Raw genomic sequence first — 22457 nt, 5'->3', positions numbered from 1 at the left:
GTAACTGCGGCTGGAACGGGACGGTCTAATGGTTCGATTTGTCGAACGATTCATGGAAATTTTAGTGGCCATATGTAAACTTGGCATGTTGCAACGTTTTGTTCGCGCACTTTGAGAACGTCGCGACCGTCTTGTGCCTGGAAGGGAATTAATGTCGAAGGACATTCGTAGGTTATTTTTTTCTTCGACTATGTTTAAACTGTCATTAGGAGGTGTTAGAGTATGTCAACAGTGGATGTCCGAAGGTTTCGATGTCCCTGAGAGTGTGTTTGATTACGACGATAGCACTTTATTAGAAAATAGAAATTTTATGTGTTGAATGAAAAATCTTGGATCGTATGTACACATCATTTTTTTTACATTAGAGTAAAATAATAATTCTAGATGTATTTAAAAAAAAAAATACATTTTGATACTCGGTGCTCTCCCAATTTACATTTAGACTCCGAGAATGGTCGACATTTTAAACGAAACGGTTCGACTGTCTCGTTGGGATCTATTGGCCAGTCCGCAGGTCGTTACCAGCTCCAACGACAAAAGAGCCGTTCGACTATGCAATTCCCGTCGAAGGACGAGGGTTTGTCGGCGACTTGGCGAAGACGTAGTAGAGCCCCCCGTTAGAATCGCCATTATCGTCGACAGTATCGACACTCGTTTGGCGTAACCCTGGAAAGGCTTCGAAGTACGTCGTCGCCTTCAGGAAGCTAGCACTTTCCGTGAGGTTTTCTGGACGCCAATTGGAGAACCGGTATCGTTTTAATCTATTGGGATATATTCTTTTAATCATGAGATAAAAGAGGATAGAGTGATAGAAGGGAGAGCAGATGAAACCGTGACGAAATGGATAAGAAAAATAGAAATGAAAGGAAATTAATAAGAGACTAAAGAGAATACCAAAGATGTGATAGTATATAATTTTAGTAGTTGCGAATTTTAGACACGATGTGGTAGATGGGGAGTAAATAAGTATTATAGATGTAAGTTTAAAAGAATGGCGTAATGGGAGGAAGTGGGAGAATGAAAGTAGATTTGTAACCAAGTCTTGGCTGGTAAAGCCGAATTATAATTATTATATATGGTAATTATAATAAATATGTATACTATTATTATAATTAAAATATACAGGGTGTCCCAAAACTCGGGGAGGAGCCGGCAATGGGAGGTAGCTGAGACGATTCTGAACAACAATTTCCTTTGCAAAAATGTCGGATGGGGCTTCGTTAAGGAGATATTAAGCGAAAACCCCGACCAATCAGAGCGCGCGTAGACCGTTGGAGCGGCCGCGGTAGCGAAGGCTACGCGCTAGGTCGATGCTTCGATGCACGTCGAGTCACTTGTTCGCGTGCAAGCGCGGCCGCCAGCGCGTAGCCTACGCTACCGCGGCCGCTCCAACGGTTTACGCGCGCTCTGATTGGTCGGGGTTTTGGCTTAATATCTCCTTAACGAAGCCCCATCCGACATTTTTGCAAAGGAAATTGTTGTTCAGAATCGTCTCAGCTACCCCCCATTGCCGGCTCCTCCCCGAGTTTTGGGACACCCTGTATATATATATATATATATATATATTATTTTTTCTTTTAAATCGAGTACGATAAACAAAAAAATCACAGTTAAGATTCACCATTGAAATTTATTAATGAATTTTCTGTTACAAGTTATTCATGAGCAGAGAACCAAAGGGCAAGATTCGCTTGTTCTTCGATGCAGACCGGTGCACGGTTTAATGGAACGTCCAAGTTCAAACGCTTTTTACTTGACTGTTCATTACTCTTTCTACATTTCTGGATATGCGCAAGCTGCAAAAAGAATTAGTGGTGCGTACTTAAGTCGCGTTACCGAGCATATCCAACTATATGGATCACAAAGCGTGGTAACAGCTACGCGATTCTTATAGAGGGCATTAGCTTTGGCGCACGCGAAAGTGCGTTATTAAATCCAAGTAGAATAATACGGAAGTAAAACCTGCACATCATTACTTTTCCTGACCGGTAATCACGTTTCGTAAAAGGCGTTCGATTATTGCGTCAGGTGTAGCCATGGGTACAGTTTCATTCGCGCAATGCACGAAGAATAGATATTTTTATCGAGATGAGTACAGCGACGCGTTATGGGACTGGCGTCTTTCCACGCTTCACGTAGCCCGTGAATTTTGAGAATTAAATTTGACGGTACCTCTTGGCTTAGGCGGAACATCCATCTCTGTCGGCGTTTACTCGAAATAATGACGCGGGAATGATTAACGACATTGCTGAGATATCTCTGCTGGACGAAGGATTTATTTGAAGGCTTGAATATAATTCTCGGATTGGGAAAAAGGACACGATCAACGTTCTAACTCTTTTTGATCTGAATCTTTTTTTGGGGGTGAATAAATATTTTACGCGTGGCTCTAATTCATTGGTTTTCGTTTAATATTGTACTAACAATTGCGGTATATAATTCCAGTGTAAAGTGCATGAATGAAAGCTTTATTTAAAGAAGAGTCACGACTTTTTATATAAATCAGGAAAGGTATGTTTCAGAACAAAAATATTACTTAGTTGCAACTATGTTAGTACTAAATTATTTGCAATGTTTTCTAACCGGTGTCGTTAATTGTTTACAGAATCTACACGAAGAACTCGACGTAAACGTGCAGCGAGCCTGAAGAAGTTAATTACAACGGTCGAAACACAAAATCGGGAAGGTGAACCGTGCGAAGTCTCTCGTCTCATACATCATTCTGCTTATCGTTGAATCACTGCGGCGCCTTTAAATCGTCGCCGGCAAGAATGCCATAAATCATCGAACCGATGAAAGCCGATAAGTCGAACGGAACGTCAGTGGTCTTCGCTGAGTTACCGTTTAATGTAATAATATTAATAACTGTTCGGTTTTTCTCCCGCTGTTTATCCAAAAGAAAATTGTCTAATTTATTTTTGTTTTAATTCGAAGACATCGAGGTATGCAGAAACCTAGAGTGTTCGAATTTAACCGATGATAATACTTGTTCTAAGGGGTGCATCACTGGAACAGTCGAATTTTTTAAAAATATCACCTTATAGAGAATGATAAGATGAAACTTTTTTATATTTACAGTTTATTCATACGACGTTTAGTTTCTAAAATAAAAATTAATAACCTAGAATTCCGTTTTCTTGAAATGCAGTTACATTAGCAACGGTGAAAATGAAAAGTATCGTTAACTGATGATTAAATATTAATAAACAGTAATGGATAGAAAGAATTTCGATGAAATTCGGCCAAGTTACAGCAATTTATATATTTTATAACGTAATTGAATTTCGGGGAAAAGGGCTTGTAACATTTCGGATTTTTACATTCGAAACTAAACGTCGTACGAATAAACTGTAAATATAAAAAAGTTTCGTCCTGTCATTCTCTATAAGGTGTTATTTAAAAAAAAATTGATTTAACGTATTCAGATATATCTCTGAGTGTAATTGTCGAGGACAGATATGTACGCCCTTCGCAGTCAGAGGTTTGATAGCACCGAGAAAAAGTAAGGTCAGAAAAAGGCAGAGATCGGCACAGGTGCAATGTGCATGCCAGGTGCGTGGACCATGACCTGGGCGGAGCCATTTCGCGGCCTTCGATGGGGCGGCATGAAGAAAACGCGAGGAGAAGATGCGACTACGACCGGCGAGTGCAAAGATCTCTCAAGGACGCCACCGTACCTCTCGTCCTTGTCTCGCTTAATGAGACTCCTTAGAAACGTGTACGTACGTTCGCAGGTAGATACAGGTTGTAACGAATGCCCAGCTCCGGGCTTAGACCGCTCGGGAAAAGGGCTGCTAGCGGAAAAGCATCGAGTCGACTGGCCTCTTTGCCTTCTTATATTCCTGGAACAGGTCCGCCTTGATGTAGCGATTCAGGATAAAGCGTGTTAAGATACCTCTGCATTCGGTGAGCATCGACAAATGCAGGTAGCCTCGGGCCCCGTGCCATTAGCGTCACCATAGCTGCTAATTATTTCGTGTGCACACGTTGCAAAGATTCCCGAACCTAAGTGACCTAAGTGACCTACCTGGTTGCGAGACCCATGTTTGAAGTATACAGGAACATTAAAAAAATCATGCTTCGTGTCACGATTGTGGGGAAAAGATACGAACGAGTTCGAAACATTGTACGTAGAACATCGCTTTAAATCGGATCTTCACATACTCGTGAGATCTATTTTGAATTTTATAGAGTCGTTCTGTAAATAAATGGCCGAGCTTTGAAGTAATCCTACCGATGAGGCTGAGGAATGATGCAAACGAGTTCGAGGAATTCGATGCGATATATCACGTTTATGTACTTGTGAGATTCATTATGAGTTTTATAAAAATGACCTTGAAGTTATGGCTAACTTTGAGGAATATATCCTACTCGTGGCGGTGCTAAAAGGCGCGAACAAGTTCGAGATTATATAGGCGTGCTAGAAATAATCCTAGCGACGATAAAATTAAGAAACAAGGAAAGGCATTCAAGCTTAGCCCGATTTAATCTCCACGTTTATGCTAACGAATGACATCGAATTCTAGTCTAACGTGCATACATGGTCAGTGCATCTTATTGCAATATATTAAGTGGCGCCTGTACCGGTAAATGTTTCGCATCTGGCCGCGTCTTCCCTTTATCTGGCGTTGTGCTGATCCTCGACCAAGAGGAAAAGCAACTGGGAGAGGCGGCAAAAAACCGACCGACCGAGACTTCGCATTTTTCTCTCGAGATACCCGTTTGGAGTGCCATTACCTGGTACAAATATAGACACGCCACGAATGGCTGCGTACAATTGTCTAAATAGTGCATTCATGTTTCTTAAACAATATAGAATGGAAACGGAAATTAATTAAGCTGTCGGCCATTAATTTCGATATACCACTTATAACTTCTACAAAAAAGGACAAACGTAATTAATGTAAGCGATGCTTGCACTTATTCATGTCATTCAGTTGTCACAAACTATTTCATATTCATAACTTGCTAAATAACGAAGTTTATAGAGAACAGTATTAACCCTTTGGCGCTCAAGGCATTTTTCTATAGAATCAAATCCAGTCCATTTTTATAATAAATTTCTGTGAAACCAAAAACTCTACTTCGAAGAGAAACATCTACGAACGTTCATGACTCAATGTATTCTTATTTCAATTAATAAATAGTTGTATTATGATCTAAGTGAATTTGAAATTTCACGTTCACGAAATCACTTTTAAATTACATATGTCGCCCTAGAGGCGCCACCCGGGCGCAAAGGGTTAACCCTTGAGGGATCATCTTGACAGATGCGATCAAGAAGAACGAATTGCGAATAAAAATCACGTGTAGGATATACTCTAAGAGAAATGGGAGACTTGTATCTCACCTTGAAAAAATTACAAATACGGTGGTGTGTTGAAATTAATGATCGGTAGTGTACGTTCACAAGTGACATCCGGAGATAAATAACGTTAGTTTCGCTATGACACTAGCTTCCACTGTGAATGGTCGGAGTAAGAGAGTTAGTATGCGCTCCAGCATCTTCCGCATGAATTTAGAATGCACGGAAGGAAGCACGATCCGTTGGTGGTTGTTCTTTGATTATAAAATGACGTTACGTCAGCGAAATCATAGTGTGTCTCAATTTTTATTTGTTAATTACAAAACGACGCGTAAGTTTATTCTATAAAATTATAATTTTACGTTGGTCAGTAGCTAACAGTGTGTGTAGAATTTATCAGGGAGAGGAGTTTTCGGAAAGGATCTAAAAAAATTGATTCCAAAAGTGAGACAATAGTGAAAATATAATAAATTTGGATAGAATTTATGCATTAAATAGGTTAAAGAATGAAATACTAGGACAGATGTTAAATTATCTAATCTTCAACAGTCTCGAGACAAAGTTTTAACTTGGTAAAAATTTTCGCGAGTCTTAGCCTGGCAGTTAACGAGTTAAAACTGTTACCATTTTTAGACGCCTGTTTTAGTGGGGATTCCGTGGACTCGCAACGATCGTGTCAAGTATGAAATCCGAGGCTTCGTGAACATTTAAGAATCTTCTTGGCGAAGATTGCGATCTCCGGCGCGCGTGTAATTGCTGTAACCGTTGTTAGCCGTGTGTCCAGCAACAATTTCCCCCCGTCGTTTCTGTAACCTCAACCCCTTAGCCGGTCGTGTAATCATCACCCTCGAACCACGAAGAACTTGGAACGGTCGAGCAGATAATATCCACGCCCGGACACTTCTTCGAGAAGACACCCTCGAGAATCTCCTCATTTTTGCCGCGTTTGATCGCAACCACTTAGTTATTATGTCCTGGCTCGTGCAACTTCCAGAGTTGGCAAACTCGCACTTTAATGTTATCTTCAGAATTATCCGGGTGTCGTTAACGTTTATCATTTCGCCGTTTTAATACTCGACGCGGCCCTCTTTTTCTCGGAAATTTCTCTCGACGTTCAATTAGCCAAGAATTTTTCGACATTAACCGATTCGAATGATAACGCAAAAATTCGAAATTAGCTGCGCTTACTTACGTCTTTTGGGACGATAATATCTATACAATTGTAAAGCATAAGGGCTGCCTGACCGGATACACCTACACCGAAAGTGGAGGCCGGAAGTACGCATTTGATTCTCGAACGCTGGGAACGATTTCAAATTTGCATTTACGTGCTTCCATTGAGCATCACGTCGGCTGATCAGCGTTATTATACGAAAGATTTCGTTGAGGTTACATCCTCGTGTGTGCGTGTGTATTGTATATGATCATACTTTTCTTGGCTGTGAGAAAAATGCGTATTGTTATTGAGAATTCTGTAGATTGCTTGTTAGGTGTAATTCAGTTTATGGTGTACATAATCTGTTACAAGCTAATTAATCATTTTTATTAAACGTTTCGACCCTCCTTTAATATTCTACTTTTCAGTTGTTTAAATATTTACATACTTTTCTAAAAAAAATAGGAATAATCGACCTCATATAACACAATGACTAAAAATATAATTTAAACATGATACATTTTAATCCCCGTGAAAATGTGATCGCCAATACCCTAAGGGGCCATGTGACTTTAAATAATATACACCCCCGCTCAGAAGTATGTGGACACTAAATATTTAATAACAGTTGCAAATCTATTGATATCAATTATATTATTTATCTTTCGATATGTTTATGTTGTATTAGCGAATATATTTTATTAATAGTTTTTTTTTAATATCACATTAGTAATGATAAAAAGCTTTAGAGATAACCAGATAATGTTAACATTTTTTTTACCAGACTTGGATACTATTAATTTCTTCATTGTATCCGAAGTAATATTATCTCTTTATTTTGTAATATTTCGCCACAAATGTGTTTGATATATTGAACATTCGTTCTAAACTTTTTTATCTAAACGATCTCATATAAAATTAAATATGGCAGTCAAAAAATGTAATATAATTAAATGTTGTTAAATATACATCAAATATAGAATTTACCAACAAAAATTGTATAGTAATAATTTACGATGTATATTAATTATTCATTAAAAGTAGTACGTGTCCACATATTTATGAGCGAGGGTGTAAGTAAGAAAAAAAAAATGATCTAGTCAATTTTTAATTTTGTAGCTTAATTGTAGCTTAATGCTACGTTTATTATAACATTTTACCGAATAGGAACCAGATATAAGGTTGAAGCGTTTAACAAAGATAATTAAACACGTGCTGATACCAGCCAGTATTATATTGTTTCACATTGACATTGAGATTCTCGTGCAGGGCGCGAGCGCAGCGTGTTTTTGTACGCGTTTCATTCAGTTTCGCCTTTCAGAATGTCGTAAGTCTTGATTTCATTGAGGAAGAAAGTGAACTCTCGTAGGTACAAGCACGCGCGCACGTCATGTCCGTTACGGTGTTCCATTTGTCAACGGTTCCGTACGTAATCGCTGACGGTTCTCGTCGCGATCGAGCCTGTACGTGATTTAGTTAAACTACGAGAATGTTAATTGATAATCCTACGCCTTTTCCCCCAGGCTTTGGCACCTCGTGACCAATCCACGAGTTCACTGTTTTCACGGACGTCGGACCGTTAACTCGACTCCCAACGTAACGATTGCATAATGGAGAGTAACGTCCAGTATTAAGGCGTCGGTTACGTGAATTTCTCTTGACCTCGGTGTACGGAGCCTGATGGAACGTGGAGGATATACAGGATGAGTCAGAATCGACGGTCTAAATTTTGGGTATTTTTCAAAAGGATTAGTCTTCAAAAGTGTTGGTAATAACTGGGGCTCTAAAAATCTACAGATCAACTTCTTACTTATTCGGATGACTACAGTATGCATTTAAATTTAGTTCACTCTGTCTAGAATGTACTTCGTACCATACCATCACGGTCTCAATTTTAAATAGTTTTGAAAAGCCCAAATGTTGGTAACTAAAGCTCTAAAAATTCACCTATCCACTTTTTATTTATTTGGATGATTACACTATGCATTGAAAATTTGGATTACTCTGTACAGAATGTACTTCGTACAATGGGATCACGTTAACCATGGCACGATCGTCTTGGCCTGTAACCGTTTTATATAGTTTGAGTTAGTGGCTCCACTAAGTGAAGCGGAGATGCCGTGCAGGATCTCCGCCTCTTCATGATTTACCACGAGGCGGAAGACGCCGAGACCGTGGAGTCGTGATGTACCGTGTTGGATTGACCTTCTGGGTCTCTCAGGACCCTACCGTTTAGATCCAGGATTTCCAAGCGACCTCCGCCCGCTTGGAAACCTCCAGGGCGAGTGCCGGGTATCATAGATAATAATAACAATAACGTCTTTATTATACCATAAGTAAATAGAAGCTACGTGCACGAAGAAGTGTAGCTGATATCCAGCTTCACTTTATACAGTTACGTTTGCGGTGCCTATGGAAATTCACCTAGTCGGCGTTTTTCTCAGCAAACAAGCGTTCCCTTTGTTATGTTAATTATTCTTAGTGTACACGTGTTTAATGAACCGTTGCCGGCAGAATTTGATTTCTGGTACGAACGGAAGAAACGGAAACGCAAATGTATCTTGTCAATATTTTCGAAGATAAGATTTTAGCAATCGAGAGGTGTGCTGGAATAAGGAGGCAGCTCCGAACATTAATCCTTACCTCACCACTATGAAAAGAAACCATGGAATCCGGAATTACCAAATTTCCTAATTAGATACCTGTGCTACGATATGAAAAAGAGAAAGAAAGAAAATTTCAAAAATTTGAATTTTAAAACGTGTTTTTTTTAATTTCTCAAAAATTGAAGAAATGGAGCTGCCTCCTTATTGATGACCCCTCAATTAAGAAGTGCTATATCGGTTGCATCATAGTAGCGTAAATGATTCTTCACCGCTTTCATTTTAGTTGCTTCCACGCACGAACGCGTTCCTCGCGATAGACAGCGATTTAAATCATGCTCATTAGGCGAAAAATAAACAAGGGTAATAGAGAGGAAAATAACGTAATAATACCTATTACGTTGGTCCGCGCGTTGTTGAGAAGTTTCTAGTAACTTGATATGCATCCGGAGGCAACTTCTGAATACGCGAATGGTACGTGATTGTACAGGAAATAGCCATTCGAATCCTCGATACTCGAAGCTTCGGTGTAACCATCTCATTGTTAGTAAATTAGACTTAATAGGAGATAAAATGCTTTTTGTCGGTCTTATCTAACGATGCCGACTCTTTTCAGGAGAACGAGATCTTAACGTCGAAGACGAGGCACGGAATACAAGGAAACTCGTAACGGTTAACCTTTGGCTAATATCCACGGTGTATCTAAACATCAGATTAAACGCGACAATGATGGAAACTCGGAGTGAGTCAATCCTCATTGTTGGCACAGTCCTCGATGCTGTGATCATCGTAATCTCTAATCGACTTATTGCTGTCGTAAATATAATTGAGTTACAGATTACGCGGATAATCGGCTGTTGAACGTGACTTTGGTGACGTGCAAGCGTCCAGATACACATGCAGAGTTACAGACTCATAATCCGGGTCCGTTGAACCTAACTGTCCGCCTTTACGGCGGTCGTGGCTAGACAAAAAGGAAGGTCATCCGTCGGCTTCACGTTTCTATTTCGATGCGCCTCCCGCCTCATTAACGAAGAGATCTGATTATACCTGCATTCGACTTTGAATGAACGCAGCCAATATTCGAGTAGAATCTAAAAGCAGGTAATTAAAGACTGTTAATATCTTCTGTACGTCGCGATAATTAACTTATCAATTCTGGTTCATTTCATTCACGCTTCTCGTCGTTCGATTCAGCGCGATGGAATTATCGATACGAAATTAAACGAAAGTATGAATGTGGCTGTAATCTGGAGCATCGATATCAAATCATTTGTTTAGATAAATTAAAACCCCGATTCCTAATGCTGATTGGTATGATAGATAATTCACAGCAGATAGGCACTCAATAATTCCGAAATGTATGCTAGTTTGAATGGACTGCAGATTTGTATGTATTTAGAGGAAATTTGAATGCGCAAGAATATAAAAAATACCGAAAGTAAAGTTCATATTATAATACTTGCAAAGTAAAATAAATTCCTATTTAGATTCAATTTTTGTAGGTAAGTTTGCAAAGATTTTATTTTGCATAAGGATCCGTAGTTTAATTATTGATATCAATATCCAACGATGAAAGTATATTCCAAGGATATCATACTAATCAGATATCACCCTTTTTAACATCCTTTACGCTTTAGTAAATCTGCTTTGTCCAATGCCCTGCGCAAATATTGTTCTTACTCGTGTTATTTCTCTTCCATTTCTCGTATTCTCGTTCTCGTATCCCTCAGATTTCCCCATTCCGTTTTACATTTTGTTGCGCGCGATGCGCATACCGGCCTTTGAAAATAGCTCGCAGCTCAGCGTTGAACTAGTACGATAACTATTCGCCTACGATCGAGCGTGAATGGACGATCAAGCATCGCGTGTTCGCGAAGATCAAGATCGTGACCGCATACCGACGTAACGATCGATGCCAATTTCAGCGTTCGAGGTCACTTACGCGCATTTCGTGGCGATTCGCGTGGAAAATTGGCAAGCATCTCGCGCACACCCCTGCATATCGTATCCTAGATGTTTTCATGATCGTTCCTCTTTCCATGCGTGTATAAATAGCCTTATAATTGAACCCACAGGCAGGATGGAACACTTTGGATAGCGGTTACGCGTTACAGAAAGAGAATCGAGATCAGGAATTTAACCCAGATATCGAAACGTGTGTTTGTTTACAAATAGAGTCTTAGTTAACACGCTGGCCACCACGTCATCCATATTAAAGGTGACAGGACTTTTTAATTTACAGGAATTTAATTTAATTAATTTTAATTTAATTACAGGAATTTACAGCAAAATTTTCGCGAAGTCTTACAAAACTGCGAAACAGCATTAGTAGTCTCTCTTTCAGATGTCATCGTACAGTACACAATTAACAACCAGATCAATAATGGAGATAACATGATCGTAGCAAAGCTTTTGGTGGATACTGTACACGCACAGTTACAAACACGACAGGATCTAACGACACGAGCGTTCCGTTTAACGCAATTTTGTAATTCAGCGACCCGTGCGACCTAGAATTTACGCGATCTTATGCGGGAGAGACTATTTAAGACTCTCCGCTAATGTACAGTCTATTTAAAAACATTTAACACGTTGATTGCCAGACTGATTCACGTGGAAATGTCTACGGGACTAAAATTTTGTCTCGAGACAATCGAAAACTATAGAATCTAACATTTGTCGTATCACTTATTTTTGTATTCTCGTACGAATTCTACCCAGACTCGTTTTCATTAACACATAGCCTTTAGAAATTAATTGTTGATGTTCCTTAGCGAAAAGCTCTATCGCCCATATATGGGTGACGTGGCATTCAACGTGTTAACACGGTGGTTTTTCTTTTCCTAGTCATTAAAGTGTTGCACCCTTTTTATTCGTCGTCCTGTACAACGGAATAACAGTACCTCCTTAACCGTGCGATCGTTATGCAATGTTATTCAGCGTTAATATATTCGCGCGGCGTTTCAAGTTCAACTACAACGTTTTTAGCGGCGACAGGTGTTGTTCCAGATATCGGCGAACCGAATGTCACTCCGTAAGAACGATCTACGCGACGTGAACAGAATTTGTATGGAACCTGTTCAAAATTTGTCCCGGGTCTGTCCCTGGGATCGTTGATAGCAATAGACTTGCTCAGAATAAGAGGACCCAAGAGCAAAGAGTTTTACGAGGTTTCCGAGTACTTGCCTCGATGAAATGTAACAATGGACAGGGCTTGTCTTTCCATTCTGTTTCCTGGTCGGCCTTTTGAAGGTTCGTTAGAGTAAGAACTAATAAATAATCAGTTATTAGGCGCCCGTTTGTCGTTTTACAAACCCATCACCTCCGAATGGGAGCCGGTATGGCCGTATAACCGAGGTACTGTTCCACGGAAAGCTAAGACATATATTACATGTACGAAATTTGTCCAGGCGGTTTGGAAGGAATTCGGACGATGAACCCGAGCATTCAACCTTGACTGATCCACGGTATCTAGCTCCAGATGGAATTCCTGATGCATCGCCGTTCGTCTGCGGCGTGCTCCGTGTATCTTTCACCGTCCGTATTCATTTGGTATTCGAGCCCGAAGTATGCCAGTGAAATAACAGTACCTACCAGCGAGCTGGAGAGTCGTGGAACGGTCCAACTCTGGTGGTCCTAGCCAGCTAGGTCAGTGCCACCTTGAATTTAGTGTCACCGCGTGCTCGGTTATCGAATCGCGGAGGAGCAAGGAAAAAGCAAAGAAGAGAGAAAAAATAACAGGGAAGAACGGACACGGAGAAGTGAGCAAGGAGTAAGGCCCCTGACGATGACAGCGTGAAGGCGGCAGGAACGCTGGCAAACAACGTAACGCTGAAACACACTCGAAGTAACGGCCGGAACGAAGGAAGGATGAAGAGATGAACGACAGCATTGTTATCACAGCTTTAATCGCGGTCTTTGTTAACGTTCCCTGTGTGCGTTTTCTTAAGAATCCTCAATGGTCTCGAGCACATCTTTAGACGTGATTCGAGTACAATTTTTAAAGGAAAAGGATACATGGAAGAGAAACACTCGATGTCTGACGTATCGCGTTACGCCCGTGGGAAACTTCTGTCGATTTTTTCGATCACTCTTTACGGTATCATAACACGAACAAATAGCAACGTGTCCGTTACTTTTAATCGTACCAAGGATCGTGCGAGGAAGGAGATTATTCAAATGATTAATCGCGTCACGTCTAAGTCAGGAGCTATCAAGTAAGCTTTGCTAATGAGTCCAAGCAGGTTTAAGATGGAGTTGCAGTAGTAAAAGGTATGAGAGTGGTGGTGTATCGAAATTAACGTAAGGGTATGAATTTCGTGATCCCGCCGTATTAGAATACGAATTTCCAAAGTTTTGCATGGATGGAAAATTACTGATAGTTGATTTCCACGTGAGCGACCTCCTTTTAACAGACAAAATTAAATACACGCAATAGCGGAGCAACTTTTATTCGCGAGCGTATGTAACCGTACGATCAGAGCGAGAACGAAAGGGCTAAGAAATCGCGCTACATAACAGTTCACGCTGTGTACGATAAATCAGCGATAACCCCGTAGGTAACTATTTCAGGTTCTCCCGTTTATCACGGCCAGGTCGAATGTCGCACGCGCAAAAAGCGACAGGACTTTCCCACAAGTCGAGTGCTTTAAAGCGGAAGATTAACGAAGACGAAGCGTTTACGGTTCGTAATAATGGCGTTATTGATGCGCGCCGCGTGTGCGTTCGCCCGTAAACGCGGAACTTGTCCGCGACGTCTTTCGGAACAATTTCCTACGTTCACATTGTAACGCGCGGGCTCGAACGCCAGCGGTTGACAAAGATGAAAAATCAGTCGAGGGATTATAGTCATTACTCTCGCGCAATGCCGAGGCTGATAGCGATTTGTCCAGGACGTGCATTCCGTGCGGCCTCCCGTTGTCGACAAAAGGGACCAGGACGAGAGAGAGCCGTGCCTACCTTCTGTATTATTCCGTCGGGGCTTCGTTTATAAATCGTTATCGTTGGTTCCCTCGCTTCAGATTTGACGCTGGAAATATTTTTGTCAAGACGAGTCTACATACGTATTAGGTCTACCGGAAAGTTCTGTTCGTTCCGGTTACAAGTTTCAACGAGCATGCGCATATTCGTTAAAAATGATATACAAATTGCAATCACGCCGGCAAGAAGTCAGAAGTAATGATAAAAATTAAATTATTCGATTAGATTTATTCGAGGTATGAAAAATTTATTCTTTTGTTTTATTCTAAAAAAGGACAGAACTTTCCAGTAGACCTGATACTTAGATATTTAGTGAAAATGATTTGTATAGTTGTTACGAACAGATCTATCCTTCTTGATATGTAAGAGAAAGTTTTTGTAGTATTCGTGGCTTCCTGAAGGTTGGAGAGTCTGATTTCAGTCTGGATTATTAAGGATGGGTAGCTTCGGTACTGTAAGCCACGAATACAACGAATAATACCCCCGAAAGCCTTAAATCTAAAAGCAAGTATTTCCCATGTCAAGAGCAACTGTAACTAACAATTTCAAGCTAACGTTATATTAGCATGAATCAGCAAACCGTGATAGTAGAATCGCGCGCTGTGCCGGTCCGTAATTACACGAGCTGTCAGAGAGTGACACCTTGACTACAATCGTAGTCACCGTTCAAGGCTGATGACATTGTCGCGTGAATCAGATATCGTTCATCCTTCGATCTATACACGCTGGCCACTCGAGTGTATCAAGGATGAAGTCCATCTAGAGGATCCCACGGTTTTGCATTCGTTATTCAAGGCTCGGGCGTCGCTTAGAAAATGTATCACGGTTTAGTCAACCGGAAACGCAGTCGCTTATGTTGGAACAAAAGGATATTATATTTAAAGCAGTGGATAGCAAAGATAATGTGGCACTTTTGCAATGCGAAGGGTGAATTGTCGAAGACACCGAGTCACTGTAAATGCAGAGAATTTCTTGGCGGAGAGGTAAAGGCATTCTTGAATATTGGAATCATGAACGACAGGGAGGATACAGGGGCCTCTGGAACAATAGAACATCTGTCCCTCTAGGGTCAACGAACATCGCAAGGTGAAGCACGCATGTCTTTGACCGGAATGACACGCAGAAACGCCTCGTCTTGATGGGAGGGGAGACCTTAATTGCATTGTAGATTTTAATTGTACGACGCTCACCGTTCGCAGCCTGCGATTTTAACGGAATATTGTGAAAATGAGCGAGTCTGCGCGGATAATGCACGCTTCGAAATTGATGTATCACGGAAAAAAAAAGAGAAGAAAGGTGCATATTTCGAGATAACAACTACTTTTCTCAGGTTGAGACGGTGGTGTCGTGCATTAACTCTCGTTCGGTTCGTGATGTGTTAATTTCTCTGTTAGGGAGAGGTCTGCTTGCACGCACCGTGGATCTTTATCGTGCGTTACACGAATTACCGTGGATAAGTACGTCGTTATCTTGACACGTATCATTCGTCAGTAATTCGTGAAATGTGCTAACGGGAACGAGCAACTTTCAGGATACGTATCAGGAACTTTGAAACGAAGTTTAAGCTTACAGCATAAGCTGTACTACAAGTATGGTAGAGATTCGATAGAATTTAAGAACAACGTTAAATTTACATGTTATCGAGCTAGGTAGAGCGAATGCACGCATTGTACTGAAATTGTTCGCCGTACGAATACTTCTTCCATCCACTGTACATGTTTAGGGTCCCGTAGAATAGCGACGGGCAAGGCATAGGACAGAGTACAGGGTATCGAAGCGGCAAGGAAAGGCAGGTCGAGACAGTGGGTGAGAAGAAGAGAGGACAAGAAGAAAGCCGAAGAATGGCGGAGCATCATCTTCACGCGATGCCGAGCGAGGCGAACTTATGTAATGCTTTCATGCAAGACAAGGCCAAGGTTTCCAGCAGACGCAGACTCGGTACGTGTGGTCCGTTCGTTTCATATTGTTTTATGCGACGGTCAGGCGACGCATTTAATTACGTCTATCGAAAGAAATCCTATGGGTCTTGTTCTCTGGACCACCAAGTTGGCGGAATTCAGAGACGGAAGGCAACTATACTCGATTGTAGGTATACTTCTCTTGGAAATTTTCAGCAGCTTTAGAATCGCAGGCTTTGGAGCAGTACCAAACAAAGTAGCTCAGGACGAAGGTCACTGTACATTAAAGTAGACCTTATTTTAATGATTTTCGAAATCTATGTTACGCACCCCCTTAAATACCTTGGAAATACATACAACAAAATTCCTGCATTTGAGTTCTCAATTTTAATATTAACACGTGCCCCAAATTTGCGATAGTTTCAAATGGAAAATACATGGTATTTTTTCAATCGGTTACTTCGTTTTATTTAACTCAAATAAAAATTAATAAAACGATTTGAATTTTTGTGGAGTTATTGCTTATAATAATAGCAACAAGAATAGAAATTCTTCCTCAAGTATTACGAATGTATAGTCAAATCCCACAAATATTCGTTTCAATGAATTTTTCATTATAAATATGTATATGAATATACTTATACATGTATATATTTATATACACATCGACATATTTATACAAACATACATTTGGAAACATCAAACCTACCATTTAATTTAAACAAATTTCTTCTGTAGGCATAGAAGGTATGAATATTTATGGGACTGACTGTATGTGTAAATATACGCATTCTTTTTTTTTATGGACGTGTGCGAGAGCATTAAGACGGTGCTTTTAAAGAAATTTCCAATTACACTTTCGAACCTGACAATCTCGAAACAATTACCTTAGAATGTATATTTAATAACAAACGAGAATCACCTGTATAGTAACGTTCTAACGTAAACGCAGATTTCGTAGATCAGTAATTAGTGTTGCACGCCCATTGTCTTTTGTTCTTCCGTCGTATCTTTGACACTGAAAGCATTCTCACTCCTTAAAGGCGCTATCAGGATAAGTCGCCGTTTATCTCCGGGGAAGTTTTTCCCCGGTTTTCTCACTTTCGTTGTCCTTCCCGTGTCCGGGACTGCCATTGTTCAGTGTCGTTCGCTAATAGCGGGAAACGCGAAACGGAGCAGGAGTCGAGAACGCTTTTTAACCGGCTTCGCGGAAAAGGCGAGCCAGAATAGTTGGTTCCCGTTATTCGTCACTCTCGTTATCGATGGGTACGCCGATCTTGTTCGATGCTAATCTTACGAGCCCACTGCGCTCACCGCCTACCAATTAATTACCGTACACAGTTTTCTAATCTCGAGAAATTACCCTTTACAACTTTATTATTTCGTCGAGGCCTCGTTGACTTAATTAAATTAACACTCGTTGTTTTAACCAAGCTCCTCTACGTTATCTCGTAATATTCTTTATTTTCCATTTCTGTCGACTATTTTCATCAAGGTTTCCATCATTTTATTCGCGTAATTTAACATGTAGGTACATCTTGTTTGCGACGTTCTCGTAATTTTTATTTATCAACAACGACGCGACTCACAGTGATTGCGTAATACGCTAAATACAATAATTCAATGTCTATATGCAATTACATATTCGTCAGCTAGCAGGTCTTTTCGAGAAGTAATAACCAATACGGTGAAATATATTTGTAGTTCTGACTTCATCGCAATTCCGAACATTAACATTCTTATTGTCAGCACCTTAGGTCATTTTAATTCAAGCGTAATTCCATTGTGCGGTTTTACGTAAAATCAATTCTAAGGCAAAAGGTTGAAAGGATGCTTTCTTCCTCGTTAGATCAAACAACGATAATTTAGTTTTCATTTGCAAATAGATTAAGATACTGCTCCGAAACGTCTGGCAATTAATATTTTCCAAAGCAATTCTTGTCTATCGGTTTCATCGAGCATCCGCGATAAAAGTCAAGCATATATTACAGCAAGCAGTTCATTAAAGCTGGTTCAGCACTAGATGTTCGAATTCTCTTTTCGTAGCCGCCAAAGCAGCGTAGGCCTTAGACAATTGATTCTTCCATTATTCATGATATTTTACTCGTGTCGTTCGTGCATGCTACGAAACGAGTTTTCCTTCAATATATTCAGTCGCGTTCCTCGTTTGTAAGCTTAATGCGTTCGCTGCCGACCACGTCAAAATGATTTCCGGTACAAACCATAACGGAGCCAAAGTGTAAGCATCCGAATATCCGGAGAAGATGCTAACGAGTGCGATAATGTTCCGTGAACTTCTTTATTACTTATAAAGATTAGCGACGATAGCACTACGAATCGTAGGAAAAGCCTTTGCCTTAGAAAACCCTTAGAAGCTCGATTTTCGGCCTATCCTCTTGCTGATCCTTACATTTATTATACTATCAGGGGGACCAGAAAGTAATGTTTTTTCTGTCGATACTTGTTTATCATTTATTAGGTATTGAAAATTTGCACACTAGGTAGCGAAAACGAAGGCGATTATATAATTGACTAAAAATAAGAACTAGCCATAAATTTATTTGTTTGAATTTAATGTAAAAGAAACGACGTTACTTTCTGACCCCCCTAATACCTTACGAATTCTTTATGTTCTATGTCGACGCAGTTCACACGGAAAGTTTCAACGAAATTTAGTCACTCACCTGATAGGGGTAGGCACCTGGCCTGTAATAGCTACCAGTGTTTATCGCTGGATAGCTTTTCGTGCTGCCACACATAGAAGCCATCTTTCACCGATTCTTCTTTCTCTTCTGGATTTTTCTCGATCGTTTTCCCTCGCGCAGAATCTCCGAACGACGTTTTAAATAATTCGAATCGCGTTCATCGTAGAACTTTACCAGGTATCTTGTCGGATGCTCGAAAGTTCCAGAAATCGATTGTTCCAAAAACGAAAGAGCAGCCTTATCTCGATGAAACAGAATCGTTATTCCCCTGCTTGAATTGCAGATCCGCGACCGCGTATGCGCATAGGCCGAGTGTATTTTCGTGTTGCCGCGAGGTAATTCAAGGTCACGTGGTAGCACAATTTTTTTAGCGTCCTGAACAGTCCCGTTAAGCACAGTCCCCGATATATTCATACGCGAGTAGCATTCCTTTTTTCGTAGCTTTTAACGCGGTGACCCATAAAAAAACCAGTTCATTTTTCAGACCAGTTTTAAATGGTTCCGAACATTACCCACGTCGTTCCTCTCATAAAGAATAGTCTGCTCGCTTTCCTCGAGGTCTATTTAGTCCTCCAATTAAATTTCTGGGATATTCTTTCGCACCTTACGGCGCAAGGTCAAAGTCCTTTGGCAGTCTGTCGACAACACACTGCAACATCATCTTCTCCCTTGTCACCACGTTACGTTTGACAACTGAAGCTTCCTTCGTGAAATTGGAATTGAGTTTGCACTTTTCCTTAATTAGTTCAGCGTTCCCAAAATATAAATAGTCGGGTTGTTAAGAGAAAACGAGGTTCGTCGACGATGAATGAAGCGAGGTAGAAAGCACTCCGCACTACGTCCTTCCTCCGAGACGGTTGACCACCGACTGACAGCAGGAGATCTTCACGCACCGTCGTTCTTCATCTTCATCCTTCCCGTTCAGCTAACCGACCGCTCTTTGCCGCTCATTCGGTTTCTTCTTCGTCCAGCGAGCTTTGTCGGCCGACTGCGCTTCACGCTACTTTACTTTTTGGCTCTGTCTTCCTCGTGGGAATCACCGACCGGTGAACTTTTCTTCCCTTAATTTTCATCGCCGCTCCGCTTCTCCCGGTTCTCCCTCTACCTCTCCCTCTCCCTCGCCGCGCACCTCTTATCTTTTTCTTATTCATTCTTGCACCCTTTCCTTCGTTAGCCTCCGCCGGTTCCCCGCTTCGGGCTACCTTGTTGCAACGCGCCGATCCTCACGGTTCGCGAAGCAATTTGTTCCGATCCCTTGGCGAATGCCCCGATGCGAACCGACTGATTATCGTTAAAAAACCACGGAGATCCCGTTGATATCCGATCGCCTAACTCGTGCATCCCTCGACGCTCGATATACGACGCTTACGGGCGCTATATCGCGGCTCCCGTGGAGATTTCGATGCCTGGAAAGCGAGACGCAAACTCGGTGATTTCGATGCGCGCATGATGCGTATCAATGCTCCCCTAAATCGAGGCCACGATCAATATTTTTTTAAATTGTAATGGTACTGATGAGCGTACAGAAGAAGGAATTTTTGATTCGATGACTCGGTTTCAGAAACTAGAAAATGTATCAGGAATCATTTTATTTGAATCGAAGTTGGTCAAAGGAAGAATGAAATAAAGATGCACACAAAATTAAAATTTATACTTACACAATTTTTTTTGTACGTTTATTTTTAGTCGCATCAACTCCACAGGTCATTAGCGACTACCGAGTGATTTGTTCTTTAAATAAGGTTGCTGAGGTCTAAAACTTTATCATTGAGAGCTTTTTTTATATCAAGTGGTATGTTGTGTTTATCCCTATTGCAATATTAAACTTTGGACAGACTTCAACCATATGCTGAACTGATAAGTTTGTGTCACAGAGGTTGCATTTGTTTAAGAGGATCTCTTGTTATCAGATGGCCATGGGTCAATCTTGTGTGTCCAATTCTTAAACGGGTTAATATTGTTTGGTTGCGTGTGTTATACTTACATTTTGTTGTTAATAATTGAACAAGTAAATGCTCACGCAATTGGATTTCACAGAGCCATCTAATAACATCGCTGATGCTTGATTAGTACAATGTAAAAAATAACCGTACCAAGATAACGATCATTCAACAGTTTCGAGGTCCACGATCGCGTTCATTGTATTGGCGTGTGATCAAAGGAGTGGGTTACTGTGCTCCCTCATCTCGTTAGAAACTTACGAACCGCTCTTGGCATTATCCCGTTCATTATCCGCGCAATCCTGCTGTTTGCATTAATGTTACTCATTATTCGACCCTTAATAAAACGGATCACCCGTTCCGCGTTCCATTGTTAGCTCTCTAACGGTAATACATTTCCAGTCGCGAAATTTCTCACGATGGACACACGACGTTGTTGCGGCCGTGGACGCATTTTGACGGCCTGATTCCTAACCGTGCTCGGAATCTGCGGGTAATTAACGTGAATCATATTCGTCAAGCTGCGCGGTGTATTACGTATTCCCTCGTGTGCCGGAAGATAAACGATCGTGTGGCTTTCTTTTTAACGGATTTAAAAAAAGAAAACGAGAATTATGCGCCCGTATTTCGGTGTGAAAAATAATTGTATCGATGTCCCTTCTTAATCGTTGCTTGTAACGCCATAAATTTACCATTAATTTAGTAATTTTTATGCCGTGCAAAAATTTGTAATGAATTAACGAAGTTACTTTATATGCGAAAGGGCTTCGCTTGGAAATATCGCGATGAATATTCTTACGTCATTCGCTACTACCTGTTATATTTTTGGTATAATACAAATAATATAAAGCGATGTAGCAGAGGTTGGGAGTCGCTGTCGTAATATCTCATATTATTACAAAGTAATTTATATCGTGTTACAATTATTTTTTAATGTTTCCTTGTATCTGAAAAAAATTGATTACATGCTTGTTTATAATGGAGCAACATAGCAGTTGTCCTTGCGCGATTTAACGGCACTTCGAGACTGTCCGGCGCGCGTTACTGCATTTTTGTAATCGATACGTGTCTCTTTTTCAGCTGGAGGAGACTTTTTGTAATTGCAATTACGACACACGTGTAATCAGCGTAATCGAGGGCGAAACACAGTTCGTCGCGATGATTTGAATTATGTAAGTGAAATTTTACTTCGCTGAAATTCCATTCATATCGAAATATAAATTTTGCGTATCAAAATTTATCTCCATTCCAGGATCAACGTTGAAGGATGAGCATCGTCGTGTATAAGAGGTAAACGGTCGATAGTTTTATTTCTGCGGTTATGACCGAGTTAGTGTTTTTCATCGTTCGACCAGGCACACCTTAGCCAGGCACTTCGGTCGACGCGAAGATAAATAGAGTCTATGGTAGCAAGCGAAACAAAGCGATGCTTGAGAACCTGGCGAATAACACTTGATTCACAACCCGGTTTTCCCACAGATAATAACGCGAGCTCGAAGCTGCGATGCAGGAATGCGCATCAGATTTAGAACGTTTACGTGTTCACCGATTTACATCGTTATTGAGCAGATTATGGACCTTTTTTCCATCGGATTTGCATAAACCTTGCCCGTCATCATGCTGTAAATCGGACCTCGTAGCGCTTGTGACTCGACCTTACTTGTACTCAGTTTGGAAAGAAGGTACGTTTCTATTGTATTTTTACCATATCCTGTTTTTATTTGCCGTTTGATACGAGATACGCATCCTGTATAAACATAGAATACGCATCGTATACTTAGGACGAGTTTTGTTGATTCAGGAGGGTTGAGTTTTTAAAGAAAATATTTCTGTTACCTCTCTATACAGGACACGTTTTAAAGGATAT

The 22457-nt window shown here is 40.7% G+C and overlaps 1 protein-coding gene across 2 annotated transcripts in view; it reads right to left on the bottom strand.

The window, feature by feature from the left end:
* The window catches only part of LOC128877394 (uncharacterized), a 33297-nt gene extending 13824 nt beyond the window's left edge, over positions 1 to 19473 (bottom strand). For both annotated transcript variants that reach the window (XM_054124668.1, XM_054124669.1), the window contains exon 1: positions 18630 to 19473. In XM_054124668.1, the coding sequence (XP_053980643.1) occupies positions 18630 to 18713 (84 nt within the window). In that variant the 5' untranslated portion in view covers positions 18714 to 19473. The remainder of the gene's footprint in view (positions 1 to 18629) is intronic.
* Positions 19474 to 22457: the final 2984 nt, after the last annotated feature.

Source organism: Hylaeus volcanicus, chromosome 5, assembly GCF_026283585.1.
Source record: "Hylaeus volcanicus isolate JK05 chromosome 5, UHH_iyHylVolc1.0_haploid, whole genome shotgun sequence".
Lineage (NCBI taxonomy): Eukaryota > Metazoa > Arthropoda > Insecta > Hymenoptera > Colletidae > Hylaeus > Hylaeus volcanicus.
This window is presented reverse-complemented; position numbering and strand designations above follow the sequence as displayed.